General features: G+C 34.5%; 1 protein-coding gene across 1 annotated transcript; it reads left to right on the plus strand.

Annotated features, from left to right (window-relative positions):
• The first annotated feature begins 10,663 nt into the window (after window positions 1-10,663).
• On the plus strand, window positions 10,664-16,561 carry LOC104090243 (ethylene-overproduction protein 1). Its single transcript, XM_009595302.4, is given in 5 exon segments — window positions 10,664-11,358; window positions 11,360-13,309; window positions 13,647-13,938; window positions 14,021-14,330; window positions 15,875-16,561. Coding segments are annotated over 5 exon segments (2,877 nt in total). The 5' UTR covers window positions 10,664-11,269; the 3' UTR covers window positions 16,111-16,561.
• The last annotated feature ends 620 nt before the right edge of the window (window positions 16,562-17,181 follow it).

Genomic DNA, 17,181 nt, shown 5'->3' on the forward strand with positions numbered 1-17,181 from the left:
AGACAATAAGCAAACAACAATTATGATTTAATTATGAACCAAGTAATGACAAATAGCAAATTATTATGGAAATCAGGGAGAAAATAGGCAGTTAAATATTAATATGCTAAATGTCAAATAACAATTAAGATACATAATTCAAATAGCATGTAATAATTAATGCAGGAATTCAAGAATTAATATTTGACAAAGAATAGGAGAGAAACAATTATTATAATAATTAATTCAAGATTTAAAATGATTTATGATTTTTCAAGTAATTATGCAAACAATTAATTTGACGACATATAGACACTCGTCACCTCGCCTATACGTCGTTCACATGAATTTCACATAATAAATAGTTTAACGGTTCTATTCCCTCAAGTCAAGGTTAACCACAACACTTACCTCGCTTTGCAAATTCCAATTAATTACTCGACCACAGCTTTTCCTTTTAAATTTGTCTCGAAAAGCTTCAAATCTATTCATAAACAATTCAATATACTCAATACGAATCATAAGAATTAATTCCATATGAATTTACTAATTTTTTGGATAAAAATACGAAATTCATTAAAATTAGGCTAAGGAACACTTACCCCAATATTTTCCCGTGAAAATCGCCCAAAAATCGCCTTATCCTCAAAAATTGGAAATGGGTGAAAATGGGTCGAAACCCCATTTCTAGAACTTAAGTTCTGTTTTTCAGATTTTTATTCATAGCGATCGCGGAATTCGTTCGCGATCGCGTAGAACAAAATTTGCCCAGGTTTTTTTAACACTACGCGATCGCGTATAAGGCCATGCGATCGCAAAGAACAATTTCTCAGCCTTATGCGATCGCGTAGCACAATTTCGGTGCTTCAGCTTCTACCTCATTCCTTCTTCGTGATCGCAACTTTGAGCTCGCGTTCGTAGTGCACTGGGACCTAGCCTTTCGCGTTTGCGTGTCTATCTTCGCGAACGCGAGGAGTAAAACTCACGGCTTAAAATTTTCTCTTCGCGATCGCAGGAATGGCTTTGCTATCGCAAAGCACAATGCACCAGATGACAGCAGAAGCTCAAAAACCAGATTTTCTAAGTTCAAAATCATCCCGTAGCCTATCCGAAACTCACCCGAGCCCTCGGGGCTCCAAACCAAACATGCACCCAAGTCCTAAAATATCATACGAACTTGCTTGCACAATCAAATCGCCAAAATAACACCTAGAACTACGAATCGGACGTCAAATCAAAGGAACTTTTCAAAAAAACTTTAAAACTTATATGTTCACAATCGGACGTCCGAATCACGCCAATCAACTCTGATTCACACCAAATTTGGCAGACAAGTCATAAATATTATAGTGGACCTATACCGGGCTTCGGAACCAAAATACGGACTCGGGGTCAATAAATCCAACATCAGTAATTTCTTAAAAATTATTAAGCTTTCAAGTTTTTAATTTTTTATTAAAATTCGATATCTCGGGCTTGGGACCTCGGAATTTGATTTCGGGCATACGCCCAAGTCCCAAATCACGATACGTACCTACCGAAATTGTCAAAATACTGATCCGGGTCTGTTTGCTCAAAATATTGACCAAAGTCAACTCAGTTGAGTTTTAAAGCTCTATTTCATATTTTAATCAATTTTTCACATAAAAACTTTTCGATAAATTATACGGAATGCGCACACAAGTCGAGAAATGACAAATGGTGCTTTTCGAGATCTTAGAACACAAAATTAATTATTAAATTTAAAGATGACATTTTGGGTCATCACAAGTAAATTGGTGAAAGGCTCTTTTTGTTTTACAAGTTTTTTGGATGAGAAAATCCCGTGATAATGAGGAAAAAATCAAATAAGGTTGGAATTTTACATCAGTAAGATGCTTGCACTATTAATATACTAGTGAACTATTGTCGGCCCTCTCTATAACAGTCTCATTTGTTCCAATATATTTTGGCTTTTATAGTAAATGACTGTTATACACCTATAATAGCATTTAACGTTTAAATAATTTTTGGTTGTTATAAATAAAAACTATCCAAAATTCAATTTTTTTTTCCTTTTTTAATGTTACATATAAAAGATAAGAAAATTATTCAAATTTAAGATCTCAAAAGATATGCATATTTCATTAGTTAAATATTAAAGAAAGCTAATACATTATTAATAAATTCATAACTAAATGTATAAAGAATTAAACTCTATGGCAAACATTTTAAAGTTACCTAGAAAAATAAATTCTTTCAAGATTGATGGAAGAACTTTGTAATTGTAGCTTGTTTGGTAGATTTTATATTCTTTCTAGCGATATAACGCTTGAATTGGCGAAGATTCGTGTCCAAATTTTCAGTAAAAAAGTATCCAATAGCTTTTCTTGTAAGATAATCTAGGAGCTTAACAACTAAATTTTCTATCTAAATATTTTTTGGAATTTGTCCAATGGAAAAGATATCATGTGCAAATCTTGAAATCTTATATCTTATACAAGATAGAAACTTTGTTTAATGGAAAAGATTGTGTGCATATTTTTAGAATTATTATTAATAATCTTAAAGATGGCTTTATAGAGGGATAATATTACAAAGAGCGTTATGCTATAAATATGGTTGTTATTGTTATAGGTAAAAAGCTATTATAGAGAGGTAAAATATAACTTAAAAAATTAATTATGAGACAAATTTAATTTTTATAGTAAATGATTATTATATAGGGATGTTGTTATAGAGATGTTAGACCGTATAATTGAACTTTCATGTTGGAGATCTGAGACGAATAATGCCAAAAGAATTCTCTCTCTTTCGCAAACTATTTAATTTGTTCATAAGATGAAGAATATTGCAAATGCTTGGAGTGAAAGGAGAATGTTGTTTCCTTTTATAAATTAGAATACAATAATATATATATTCACGTCAAAGGCATATTATGTGTCTCATTCTCAGGCATTTTTGTGGTGCCGACTTCCCACTCAATAATCAATATGTAAGTCTCACCCTATTTTCTATGATATGATATGTGTATATTATCATTTTTAATAATATTTTATTTGATGACTGATTTTTCGCTCTATCTTCCAGGTTTATTGATTGTTTTAATCTGTGGTAGAAATTGTGTATTATAATTATTAGCATGACAACTTTTCTCTAAAAGTCACCTTTAGAATAAAATCAGAGCATGACAAGTGTAAATTGTATGGCATGCCATATTTATAGTAAATTGAACATATGTGAGTATTGTATTAAGAAATGATCAATCAAAAGAAGAAGAGAATATTATAGATAAAATCTTCAAAAGCAAATACAAAGTGAAAGGGAGTCATATTGTAACGACGCGGTCAATCGTTTTAAAAGTTGTAGCTTTGTTTCCCCATTTATTGCTCATTCTGTACTTTATAACTCTTATGTGACTTGCCGGGGTAATTGGTTCGGGTCCGGTGAGATTTTTAGAATGAATTGGAACACTTAGTTCCAAAATTTAAAACTTAAGTTGAAAAGGTTGGTTGGATATCGACCTATGTGTAAACGACCTCGGAATAGAATTTTGATGATTCCAATAGCTCCGTGTGGTGATTTTGAACTTAGGAGAGTGTTCGAAATTTTATTTGGAAGTCCATAGTTAAATTAGGCTTGAAATGGCTAAAATAGGAATTTAAGTTTAGAAGTTTGACCGAGGAGTTGACTTTTTGATATCGGGGTCGGAATCCAATTCCAAAAATTTTTATAGCTCTGTTATGTCATCTATGACTTGTGTGCAAAATTTGAGGTCAATCGGACTTGATTTGATAGGTTTCGGCATCGAATGTAGAAGTTGGAAATTCTTAAGTTTCATTAAACTTGAATTAGGGTATGATTTGTGATTTTAGCGCTATTTGATGTGATTTGAGGTTTTGACTAAATCCGTATGATATTTTAGGACTTGTTGGTGTATTTGGTTGAGGTCTCGAGGGCCTCGGGTGAGTTTCGAATGGTTAACGGATCAATTTTGGACTTGGCATTCTAGCTAAAGAATGCTGGTTTTCTATCATTGGTTTCCTTCTACGCGATCGCATGAGAATGTACGCGATCACGTAGGCTTATTTGAGGTAGTGATGATTTTGTTCTTCGCGATCGCTTGAAGAGGGATGTGATTGCGTAGCTATGGGAGTTTGTTATTCGCGAACACATGAAGAAGGTCGTGTTCGCGTAGAGTAAGTGGAGCAGAAGTAGAAGTCACACGTTTGGTGCTTCACGATCGCGTGGACGAGTCCACGATCGCGTAGGCCTGTGAGTTTGAGCTACGCGATCGCGTGAAAAAAGTCCGCGATCGCGTGGACAAGTCCGCGATCGCGTAGAACAAATGTCTGGGCAGAGAGTTTAAATTCTGAAAATGGGACTTCGTTTCATTTTTCATTTTTGACGAATTGGAGCTCGGGGAGAGGCGATTTTTGGGAGATTTTCAAGAAAAATATTGGGGTAAGTGTTCTTAACTCAATTTTGGTTAGATTACCCGAATCCATCGTTGTTCTTAACATTTAATTGGTGCTTTAAGTTGGAAAAATTTAAAAACCCTCTTAGATAGATTTGAGGATTTGAGGGTTGAATTATTATCGGAATTTAGTCATTTTGGTATGGTTAGACTCGTGGTTGAATGGACGTTCATATTTCGTAACTTTCGCCGGATTCCGAGACGTGGGCCCACGGGCATTTTTGGGTTAAATTTTGGATTTTTGTAGAAAATTTATATTTTCATATGGAATTTATTCCTACAATTTGTATTGATTGAATCGAATTAATTATGACTAGATTCGAACCGATCAGAGTCGGAAAATCGAGGAAAAGGCACACTACTTGACTGATTGAGCGCAGTTTGAGGTAAATGACTTGTCTAACCTTGTGTGGGGGAAATTCCCCTTAGTATTGGTATTGATATGAAAATGTTGATGTTTTGAAAGTCGTGTACACGAGGTGACGAGTGTGTACACGGGCTAAATATGGAAGGTTATATCTTTAAATTATGTAAGAGTACTGATGCATATTAATTAAATTATTTTATCTTGATATAATCATTATCATTGATCTATTTTATATTCTTAAATTTGCCTGACATTTTTCTACTAATTATTTTTACCTGATTAGTTGAAACTTTGCTTTCTTTTATTCTGTGCATTATTTGAAGGTTGAATTTCCTTAAATTAAATATTATTAAAAATAAAGTATTTTACATTTAATAATTGGATGTTAAGTCAAGATGTTAAATTTTTGAAAATATTATTTTTTCTGAATATTTTCTGAAGATTTTTTTTGTTTTCATTGTGATTGAGCGGTGAGCTCCGTATTATGGAAATAATGGATATTATTTTGCTGAATATTTTGTGAAGACTCTTTTATTTACGGTGATTGAGCTGTGAGCTCCTTATTGTGAAAAATATTCTTGTTATTGATTTATTTTGGCAAGTTGAAATATTTGGACACCTGAGGTGCAAATTGTGATATTGATACGCATACGGTGATATATGGTGTTGAAACACATGCGGTTAGATAAGGGTGGCTTGATACGCGTGGCTAGTCGGGAGAACTACTAGAAGTCATGCGGTGTGATAAGGGTGGCTAAAATGTGGGATGCTATTTCGGAAAAAATATTTTCTTTAAAATTAAATGTGAAGGCTCTCGCGGTGATATAAGGAAATGAGATATTGTGAATTTATTTATGCTTTGGGACTACGAGGAGGTATCTCGGGAGTGCCCTTGTTGATATTTCTTTATGGCTGCATTTGCCTTTGATTATTGTCGTGATTTTCTTAAAGTTGTAAATTTCTGTTTTCTTGCTGCAAGGTATTATTTGCCCTTATTCTGTGAAATTTAATGGTGACATACTACTTACTTGATTCATTTTCATTGTCATTTATTGTTATTATATTGTTAAACATGTCACCATATCTTTTATTATTTCAGTAGGGTCTGACCTGACCTCGTCACTACTCTACCGAGGTTAGGCTTGGCACTTACTGGGTACCACTGTGGTGTACTCATACTGCGCTTCTGCACATCTTTTTGTGCAGATCCAGGTACATCTTATCCGATCAGGCATTAGTGAATTAGCTGTACGAGGAGATTTCGAGGTATATCTGCAAGCATCCGCAGACTCCGAAGTCCCCTTCTATCCTTATTATGTTGTTTCCTTATTCTCTTTAGACCTTGATGTATAAAGGCATTGAAGATAAATTCTTCGAAACTTGTGACTTATTTGTACCGGATTTTTGGAGTTATAATTATGTGAGTTTGCAAATTTATTTATTTCATATTTCTATTGTTATTCCACATTGATAATGTGAAAGTAAAAGTTGTTTCAGTCCCCATTTACAAGCAATTAAAAGATTCCGTTACTGAAAGGTGCAGATGTCAAGTTTGAATACTACATCTAATTACGTATATTATATTGAAGAATTTTCAGAAACCACTACTGTTTACTAGTTATTAACTTTCTATAGCTACCATATACATAATTACTTCCTATAGCTACTATTCAGTTGTTACGGTATTATATTCACATGTATTTGCGCTGCTGTATTCATGAATACAATAGCAAAAAGCGCCTAAAATCAGGACAGTTCAACTTTACGCGCATGTATTCATATGTATTGGCGCCATGTATTCATGAATACAATAGTAAAAAGCGTCTAAAATCAAGGCAGTCTAGCTGTACGCACATGTATTCACATGTATTCGCACTGCTGTATTCATGAATACAACAGTTAAAATCACCTAAAATCAGGGCAGTCCAGCTGTACGCATATGTATTCGCGCTGCTGTATTCATGAATACAGTTGTATGCGCATGTATTCACGCTGTTTTATTCATGAATACAGCTGTACGCGCATGTATTCACATGTATTCACGACATGTATTCATGAATATAATAACAGCAATGCCATAAAATAGGTATGTCCAGCTGTCTAAGAGAGAAGAAAATTATAAATAGTGTATTCCATGCCTTATTTCATGGCTCAATGGTAGTATATACCATAAAATACTTATTTTGCTATAAAATATAAAAGATAGCTATAAAAAATAATATTTTAAAATGATTTTGGTTTATAATAAATAGAGTGTATACCTTTGCTATATGAGGTAAAATTTTCTATTATATTTATCTACTCCTTTTTGTTTTTTTTGGTTTAGTGATAAGTTGAACTGATCATAACTCGTAAGTCGTACCAGATATCATTTTAAAAGTACAAGTTATCTTTGGCAAATACCCCGGAAAACTATTTACCCACCCCTGCCCATGCGGTTTGCCCCCTACCCACTTTTTATTTTATATCTAGTCAAAGCCAACCAAATGAAGTTAAACTAACCTACTAAATCAATTCCAAGCAAAGCCAATTCAAGCCAAGCTAAGCAAATCAAGCCAAGTGAAGCGATGCCAATTCAAGTCAAATGAAGTCAAGCCAAATCAAGCTAAACTAAGTCAAATGGGTAATGGGTGGGTAGGTAGGGGTAATTAATTTTAATGGGTAGGTATATATTATAAATAGTTTTTAAATGGAAAGAAAAGTATAATTATTTTAAGCTCAATGGGTATTTTGCATAAATTGCTCTTTATATAACCCAAGATTTTGACACCGACTAAAATTTTGTCAAGCGCTCCCGGCGATCACCAGAATTTTTCACATAAAATATTGTGAGAATTGTCATATTTTGTGGCAAATCCCGATGATCACCATATGAAAAATTCCGACGATTGTCATATTTTGTAGCAAATTCTAGTGATCATCATATTAAAATTTCTGACGATTGCCAGGAACACTTCCTGAAATTCTGATTGGAGATTATTTTTTCGGACTTTTCTTACAGGGTCAAAATGTAAATGGCGATACCAAAAAAATCCTATTTGTGCAAATCACCTGAGAAGAAGGTGGACTATTTGTTTAATATAGAAAGACAATATATATATATATATATATATATATATATATATATATATATATATATATATATATATATATATATATTAAAGTACGTAAAACATATGATTATTCTTACTCGTGATAGACTCAATAACAGTATGTCATAAATCAATTAAATTGAGCAGACAATGTAAAAATTAATTATATTATCAGTATATATATATAACTTGAAAATCATTTGATAAAACTTTTAACTCCCACTCTATGAACATTGTGAAATAGAGGCGGACCCAGGATTTGAGCACGACGGGGCACCACTGTGTGCTAATCACTAGCGATAAAATTCGGCGCGCAACTCTTTGAAAACTTAATGATTATAATGACTTATCATCCACGTATAAACAAAAGAAGTTCTAAAGAAAAGAAAGCACCGAACAAAGAGAGATTTCTTCGCAAAATGGGTGCTATGGGAAGAAAAAATATTTGATTAAGCATGTTTCGCATTTTAAAATTTCTAGTTTTTTTTAAATAAAATAAAGGGTCAGTGATCAAAAGGGCGTTCAAACTTTAAAGAAATCAAGATTAAGGGTATGTTAATAGTAAAAAAAACTAAAGAAGAGTCTTAAACTCTTAGTTTCCAGTCAAAGTGATTGATGAAGAAGGTTGTAGCGTAAGGATCTGTATTTTTCTATTTCTGGAGTGATAAGTTGCAATTTGAAGCTTTAAATTTTAAGGGATGAATTTGAATTTTTTTTTTAATTAAGTTGACTATTATGTATTAGAAGTTAGAACTAAACTATAATTGAATTCAAAAGAAAAAGACTAAAGAAAAAAATAAAACAATAAAACAATTTGTTATTAAGTATGAAAGTATATTGTATTCAATTAACTAAAAAACTAAAGATGGGATTCGAACCTGAATCATCCAGCAAAAAAGGGAATCGAAGTGCCCAGCATAACCACTTCTTCCATCCATCTTTTAGTGTCTGGGGGCACAACTAAAATATTTAAGGGGTCCAGGTTTTTTCCGAAACTAACGGGGTCCCGTGACCCCTCTACATGCAACGTAGGTCCGCCTCTGTTGTGAAACTATGTAAGACGAAAAAAAGTGAAGAACTAATATTTTTTCTAGGTATATCGTCATAATCATTTAAATAATTAAGAAACCCTATGTTCATTGATTCAATGTCAATGTGACAAGAAAATAGTGGCATTCATGGCTCTGGTGATGGTATCCCACGAGCTAATATTTTTCTAGACATTTCATTTAATAAATTTTTTGTTCAACTCAATTAGTTACAAGTTGCAACTATAAATTAATTATGGTGCAGCATAATTTTAGACCAAGTCAAGTAAATTGTACTCTTGTCTAGGGTTCTCTCTAGTTTCTAGCGACATGCTTCCAAGTTCCAATTAATATTTTCAGGCTATTAATTCTTTTTCTGCATTCATTGTTTTTAAGAATAGACACTCTAATTGCACAATTATTTATATCCAAAAGGAGAAACAAACGACTGCTATGCACATCTTTACTCGAATGGAAAATAAAGGCAAAGCATAATTAGGCCAATTAAATCACCTAAATTCTTTTGTTATAGATTTAACGAGAAATAGATAAGGTTTTATTTGAGAGTTTTAGTCATGAGATCATTAAATTTTGAACTTGTGATACTATTTATTTAAATTGAATTTAAATTATATTAATTAACGATATAATGATATTTTACGTGATCAATGTGATTGTCTGTTATAGTAGATTGCATACCACTTATTTTTGATTATTACATATAAGTATCTTTTAAGGACATGATTGTGTATATTCTTTTTAATCAGTTCATCAGTTATTTTTCAGGTTTTGATACCTTAAAGTCTAAATAAACAATCTAAATTCCATCGGTCTCATTTAGGTTATAAAATGTTGGGCCATGGGCATACCAGTAGGACACTTCATTTTCCATTATCCATTATCCACTATCCTTTGATTCCCTTCTCGCATTCCCTTTCTTTTTTCTTTTTTTCACAATATTCTCGTCAAAAAAAATAAAGAAAGAACTATGTTCATCCTCCATTCCTGTACATTCACTTGTGGATCATTTGTTTCACAAACCAATTATACAAAAATTATGCAACGAATAATAATTATTTTTATGCGGTAAGTAATAATGCATACAATCGTTATGTGAATATTAGTAATGTACAATTTAATACATTCAGCAAAATGCCATATTAGATATTCAGAGCAGCAAATATTATTATTATTATTTTGGTAAAATCAATTGAAGCTTATATTAGCTATGTTGAAGTTTATGTTGAGAGCCAACCAAAACAAATTCTTTTTCAACCTCGTCTGACAAAGAATACATACATAATGTGGTTCTAACATAGAGCATTTTGCCTCTAACTTATTTAATATGTACTCCATGTGATATTTGACTAAATACATTTAATATTTAATTAATTAAATATGTACATTTGATCCTTTTGATTGTAAATATTCACAAATTATCAAAATTATTAATCGTTCTACCATTTAATTACTCATGCATTATGTTAAGTTAGTATAATCCTCCATATTTGTTGTAATATATTTTTAAAAATAATTCAAAAATAACATATTCTCCATATAAATGGACCAATAATACACATTTTAACTATTTAAAAGTTAAATGTGTTAAATCGTATATTAAGAGGATTAAAAATAAAATTTATCAATAAACGAGGAACCAAAAGTGCTATTTTTCCTAAATCTCCAATAAAGGAATCACGTACGCGCCAATGATGAACTCATCCGACAAGCCCAACGGGTACGGGTCAGTTAAAGCGGGTATTGTCGGAAAAGATGGCGCGCTGAAATACAACTTTCCTCTTTCAGCGGCTCTCCAATTTTAACGGATTTTTACATATACCCATTACCCATTTCTTTGTACAAAAACCAAACCTATTATTACACTGTAAACACACGTATGATTATCTATCACAAAGAATTAGTTTGTTGAGTTCGTTATATCTTCTTCAGGTAAAGTAATTGAAATAAAACCCACCAAGACTCGATTTTTTCGTTTTTTTCCCCCAGAAAAAGGTGAGGTTTTGGAAGGAAATAGAAAAATAATAATAAGGACCCATTATTGTTAGTCCCCAAAATAGCCTGCAGCACCATTATTTTTGTATTATTTCTTCATTTTTGTTCTTTCTTGTTTACCTTAAAGGGTGGTGTTTGCAGGTGAGATTTCTTTGTAAAGTTGTGATCTTTATTGCGTGTGATATTTTGGTTAGAATTTTTTTTTATGTTTATATTGGTGAAGAATCTTGAATTCGAGTCTTTTTGTGTGTGTGACAAACCTCTTTATTGTGCGTAATACTTTCGTTAGAATATTTATGTTTATATTGGTAGAGAATCTTGAATTTGAAGGAATATGCAACATAACATTTTTACAACAATGCGTAGTTTGAAGATGATGGAAGGGTGTAAGGGAACACAAGTTTATGCCCTTAATCAGTCTATATGATGGTGGGGGTGGGGGTGGGGGTGGGGGTGGGGGTGTAGGTGAGAAGTTTTTACAAAACCTGTTGTCAAAAAATTCTATTAGGTCTAGATCCAATAGTAATTTTCAAGCTGTTCAATCAAAAGATGAGGTTAATTCGGTTGTTTTAGCTGAAGCCTTTGCCAGTTATGGCCTACCAAAAACGGATCAACTTGAGCCCCAGATTGAGTTTTGTCTCAAACCTATGAACTTTGTGGAGACATTAGCTGATGTGTATCGTAGGATGGAGGGTTGTGCTCAGTTTGATAAGTCAAGGATGTATCTTGAGCAATGTGCCATATTTAGGGGCTTACCAGATCCTAAATTGTTTAGGAGGTGCCTTATGTCAGCTAGGCTACACGCCGTTGATGTGCATTCCAAGGTTGTTCTTTCTGCCTGGTTGAGGTTTGAACGAAGGGAGGATGAGTTGATTGGTGTATCGGCCATGGATTGTTGTGGCCGAAGCATGGAATGCCCGGGCAGTGCTTTGGTGGCAGGTTATAATCCTGAATCAGCTACTGATCCTTGTATGTGTGACAGGGGTATGAGAAAAGATGAGGATACTGAAATTTACATGGATGAAGAATGCTCCACTTCATTGAGTCGTGGCGATGAGGAGGACGAGGATTTTGACATGTCATTTTGCATTGGAGATGATGAGATCAGGTGTAGGAGATTTAACATAGCATCACTTTCTAGGCCATTTGAAGCTATGCTGTATGGTAGCTTCATTGACTCGCGAAGGGAGAAAATAAATTTTTCAAAAAATGAGATTTCCGCAAAGGGGATGAAAGCTGCTGAGATGTTTAGCAGAACAAAAAGCGTGGACTCTTTCGACCCAGACATTGTCCTAGAGCTCCTGTCATTAGCCAACAAGTTCTGTTGCGATGGGATGAAGTCTGTTTGTGATGCGTATTTAGCATCTTTGGTCTTTGACATGGATACTGCTATGTTGCTTTTTGAATATGGGCTGGAGGGGAATGCATATCTTCTAGTGGCAGCATGTTTACAGGTATTTTTAAGGGAACTCCCAAATTCAATGCACAATCCAAACGTGTCAAGGCTCTTCTGCAGTTCAGAAGGTAAAGACAGATTAGCTTACATAGGACATGCTTCCTTTTTGCTGTACTATTTTCTGAGCCAATCAGCTATGGAGGATGACTTGAAATCGAATACAACGGTTATGCTGTTGGAAAGGATGGGAGAATGTGCAAGTGAAGGCTGGCAGAAGCAACTAGCGTTCCACCAATTAGGTTGTGTGATGCTTGAAAGAAAAGAGTACAAGGATGCACAGAAATGGTTTGAGGCAGCTGTTGAAGCTGGTCATGTTTATTCCTTGGTAGGAATTGCCAGATCCAAGTACAAGCGTGGCCATATGTACAAGGCATATAAGTTGATGAACTCCCTCGTATCTGATTATACACCTTCTGGGTGGATGTATCAGGAGCGATCAATGTATTGTCAAGGAAAAGAAAAGACAATGGATTTGAGCACAGCTACTGAACTGGATCCAACTCTTTCCTATCCATACAAGTACAGAGCTGTTTCAATGGCAGAGGAGAATAGACTTGGTCGAGCTATTTCTGAGATTAACATGATACTTGGCTTTAAGATATCTCCAGACTGCCTAGAGCTTCGTGCTTGGTTTTTAATTGTGTTGGAGGACTATGAAGGAGCTTTAAGGGATGTAAGGGCACTCTTGACTTTAAATCCCCGTTACATGATGTTCCATGGGAAGTTGCAAGGTGCACACTTGGTAGAGATTCTAAGTCATAATGTTCAGCCGTGCAGTCAGGCTGACTGCTGGATGCAACTATATGACCGATGGTCTTCTGTAGATGATATTGGCTCCTTAGCTGTTGTCCATCATATGTTAGCCAACGACCCAGGGAAGAGTCTCTTACGCTTCCGGCAATCTCTCCTGCTTCTACGGTATGCATTTATTATTTACATACATTTTAGTTTCTCTGTTGTTGACAATCATGTTTGGTCCAATTCATCTTTATGTGCTGTTCTATTTCCTTTCAGCCACTCTAAAGAAATTTAAGCTCTAGGGGCTTAAAGCCATTGATAAACTGCATAATATCAATACTATCTAGTTTTCCTCAGTGAGATACTTTTGTCCAGGAAAATGGAAATCTGTGAGTGATTGTATAAGTTAGATGCTTAGCTCCCTGTCTCATACTCGAGAAGCTGAATGTGAATAACTGGGAGGAGTATCGAGTAGTTTCTCTTTACGCACCCGGGACTGATTTGCACTTGTTTACAGATTAAACAGCCACAAGGCAGCAATGCGTAGTTTGAGAGAAGCACGGAACCAAGCAACCTCTGAGCATGAAAGGCTAGTCTATGAAGGATGGATATTATATGACACAGGTTATCGTGAAGAAGCAATTGCTAAAGCTGAAGAATCAATCTCAATCCAGAGATCATTTGAAGCTTTTTTCCTTAAAGCATATGTGTTATCAGAAACAAGTCCTGATTCTGAATCTTCATTGTATGTTATACAACTGCTTGAGGAAGCTCTTAGGTGCCCCTCAGATGGTCTTCGGAAAGGCCAGGTGAGTGTTCCTTTCAGTAAGATACTAATGCATGAATTTGAGGAACAAGAGACTTACTTGAAAACTACAATGCACGCTGCAGGCTCTCAGTAATCTAGCAAGTGTCTATGTAGATGTTGATAAGCTAGATAATGCAATTGATTGCTACACAAATGCCCTGAATATTAAGCATACGCGAGCCCATCAGGGTCTGGCACGTGTTTACCATCTAAAAGATCAGAGGAAATTAGCATATGATGAGATGACAAAGTTGATTGAGAAGGCAAAATATAATGCATCTGCTTATGAGAAGCGCTCAGAATACTGTGATCGTGAAATGGCTAAAAGTGACCTTGGTATGGCAACAAAGTTAGATCCTCTCCGAACGTACCCATACAGATACAGAGCAGCTGGTAAGTTACACTTGGCTTATTCTCATGCCATACTAGTTGAGTACAGAGTGATTGATTGTGTTTCCTCGGGTTCTGGTGAGGTTTAACCAAACTCCATGAGTCCTCTCCTTTAACATGTTTATAATGTCTAAAAGATCATCAAATGGTAAACCAACATGGTTCGGCATCATGTATGCTCATGATTGCCATGGGCATTATGTGATTGTTCTTTTGAATTCACTTGAACTTTTCTTGTCCAACCAAGTCTCAGGGCCCACAGGGTGGACATAAGTAGTGCTAACAGAAGTAAAATTAGTCTAGTAATTTCATGAATCGTGATATTTCTACTTGTATTTCACGGTTCTAATTCTAGACCAATTTGGAAGAAGATTCTTGCTTGGAAAGAATGCTTTCCAATTGAATGACTGGTAACTGCATCCAAGCATTCGTAAAACTGTACAACAGCAGTTTGTAAATTATTGTCGTTCGAATGTATTGTGTAAAACTGCATAACAGCAGTCAGGATTAAAGTGACTCTGCACTTTAACTGATAAATTTATAGTATATTTGTGCAAAGAAAATGAGCTGAAGCTCTTTTCAGTTGTGCCCCTTAATTATCAAAAGCTGGGTTAAATTGTACTTACATAAAGTCCTACACTTACAATTCCCGAAGAATTGAGTAGTTGCTCTCCTAAGGACACAACAACTACGACAAATATGCCTTGGGATCGGCGATATGAATCCTCACTTCTTTCTTTAAGCTCAATGCATATCATCATCATGCTACTCTCCTTAGGACGCACAGCATCAAATTCATCTGTCAGTTTCTTATCGGAGGAGCTATTAGAGGTTCACAGTCCCCAGGCTATTTTGCTTGAATATCTAACTACTGTCTTAAAATGTCACCTTTTCCTTATTTTTGTTTTTTGGGGCATCAGTATATAGGAATTGATGTCCCAACTATCATATCTATTTGGTTGATGGAACAAGACCTTTATGCATCTCTGAGTTTTTTGGTATTCAATGGCCTTAAAAAAATGCCAAATCATCTGATCAAAGTTTTTTGAGAATGGAAAAATAAGTTTTTTTGTCACATTTCCTTGGTTAACTTGTCTGAGATTACGATAGTTAAACTCAGTCCCTCTCCTTTTTCATCTTGGCATTATTCTGCCCTTAGGTTGTAAAATGTTTTCGAACACCTAGACTCTAGGCCATTCAGCTTAGTGAACTGACCTAGAAGTGGTAGAGTAGCTTGTTGAACATGGATTAGTACATAACATGAAAGATTTTGCTCTGACAAAGGCCCAACCCTATGCGTTGTGTCTGCCTTCCCCTCTCCCACTTTGTATCTCGCTTATTGCAGACCTTATGTCCTAATGTGTTTTACCAGCCATCCTTGATCATAGTGGTTGGGGACTTCTCTCCTACCTACTAGGTCAAGGGTTCAAGGCTAGGTAACAATGACAACAAACAAAAATTAAAAAAAATGTCCTAATGTGTTTTAATAATGTACTTTGCTACAAGTTTCTAACTGAGAAAGTAATTCGGGAATATCTTATCTTCAGTTCTGATGGATGACCATAAGGAAACCGAGGCTATAGCGGAGCTAACAAAGGCAATTTCTTTCAAGCCAGACTTACAAGTGCTCCATCTTCGAGCAGCATTTCATGACTCAATGGGTGACCTCACATCTGCTATTCGAGACTGTGAGGCAGCTCTGTGTCTCGACTCCAGCCATGCAGATACACTTGAGCTCTATCAGAAAGTACAGCAACGAGCTAAAGAGCAACTACCAACGTGAAGAAGCAAGAATCCATATTGAGCTTCTTCTTCATGATTGTTATTTGGGAGCCAGTGCCTAAATTTTTTATGGTACACACAGGGCCAACGCATACTATGTGCTCAGAGTTCTAAATTTTTTGTCATATAGATATTCAAACTAGATTTGCAATGGCCATTATGCATGCTCAATTGCAACAAAGAACAAGAAATTAGAAATCAAAATCTCGAATGGAGAGAGCTACTGAAGAGAATGAGTGAATCAACTGTACATAAATTTTTTGATCAACCATAGCGAAGTATTTGTGAATTTGATAGAGTAGGGTACTTCAGATGCCTTTTTTTTTTTCTTTTTTTTTTTTTTGTCTTTGTCCTACCGCAAAGACAGTTCTACAATGTATCTTCGAAACTGAGAAGGAATTTTTACATCAGAATTGCAGCTTGCAATGAATGTCTAAACTTTGTTGAGATAATTCTTTGTGTGCTGATAGACTGTTACTACTGTGTTACATACTTCAAAGTTTAAACTTCTGATTTTACTTGTACTAATGTGATAGTTTTCCATGGCAGTAAGTAGGGGTGTATATAGATCGGGTTGGTTCGGATTTTTCAATTATCAAACCAAACCAATGGTGTCTGGTTTTTAAATTTATAAACCAAGCCAAACCAACAAAGTCGGGTTTTTCAATTTCGGTTTTTCTCGGGTTTTCGGGTTTTTTTTGGTAAAGTTTTCATAGCATAAAATATGTAACTTGTGGTCAAAATATTTCTTAAATCCTAGTAAAATACAACTATATAATGTATTTTCCAAGAAACCAACACAATAATATGAGATAAGTCATATCATTATACTAAAATATTCAATAACAAAGATAAAATAATAAAATTACATAAAACAAATATTGCTAATTAATAAGCCATAATGAAAATTAACATAATCTAAAAATACTATATAGGTTATGCTAAAATAAGTATAACTAATAAGTACTAATATTAATTACATAACTAAGCACTAAAGAAAAAGATAAACTAAGTTATGCATTTTCATTATAAACCAATGTAAAACTAAAATAATTATCCAACACTAGCGTCA

The sequence above is a fragment of the Nicotiana tomentosiformis genome, chromosome 7 (assembly GCF_000390325.3).
Source record: "Nicotiana tomentosiformis chromosome 7, ASM39032v3, whole genome shotgun sequence".
In the NCBI taxonomy this organism is placed as follows: Eukaryota; Viridiplantae; Streptophyta; class Magnoliopsida; order Solanales; family Solanaceae; genus Nicotiana; species Nicotiana tomentosiformis.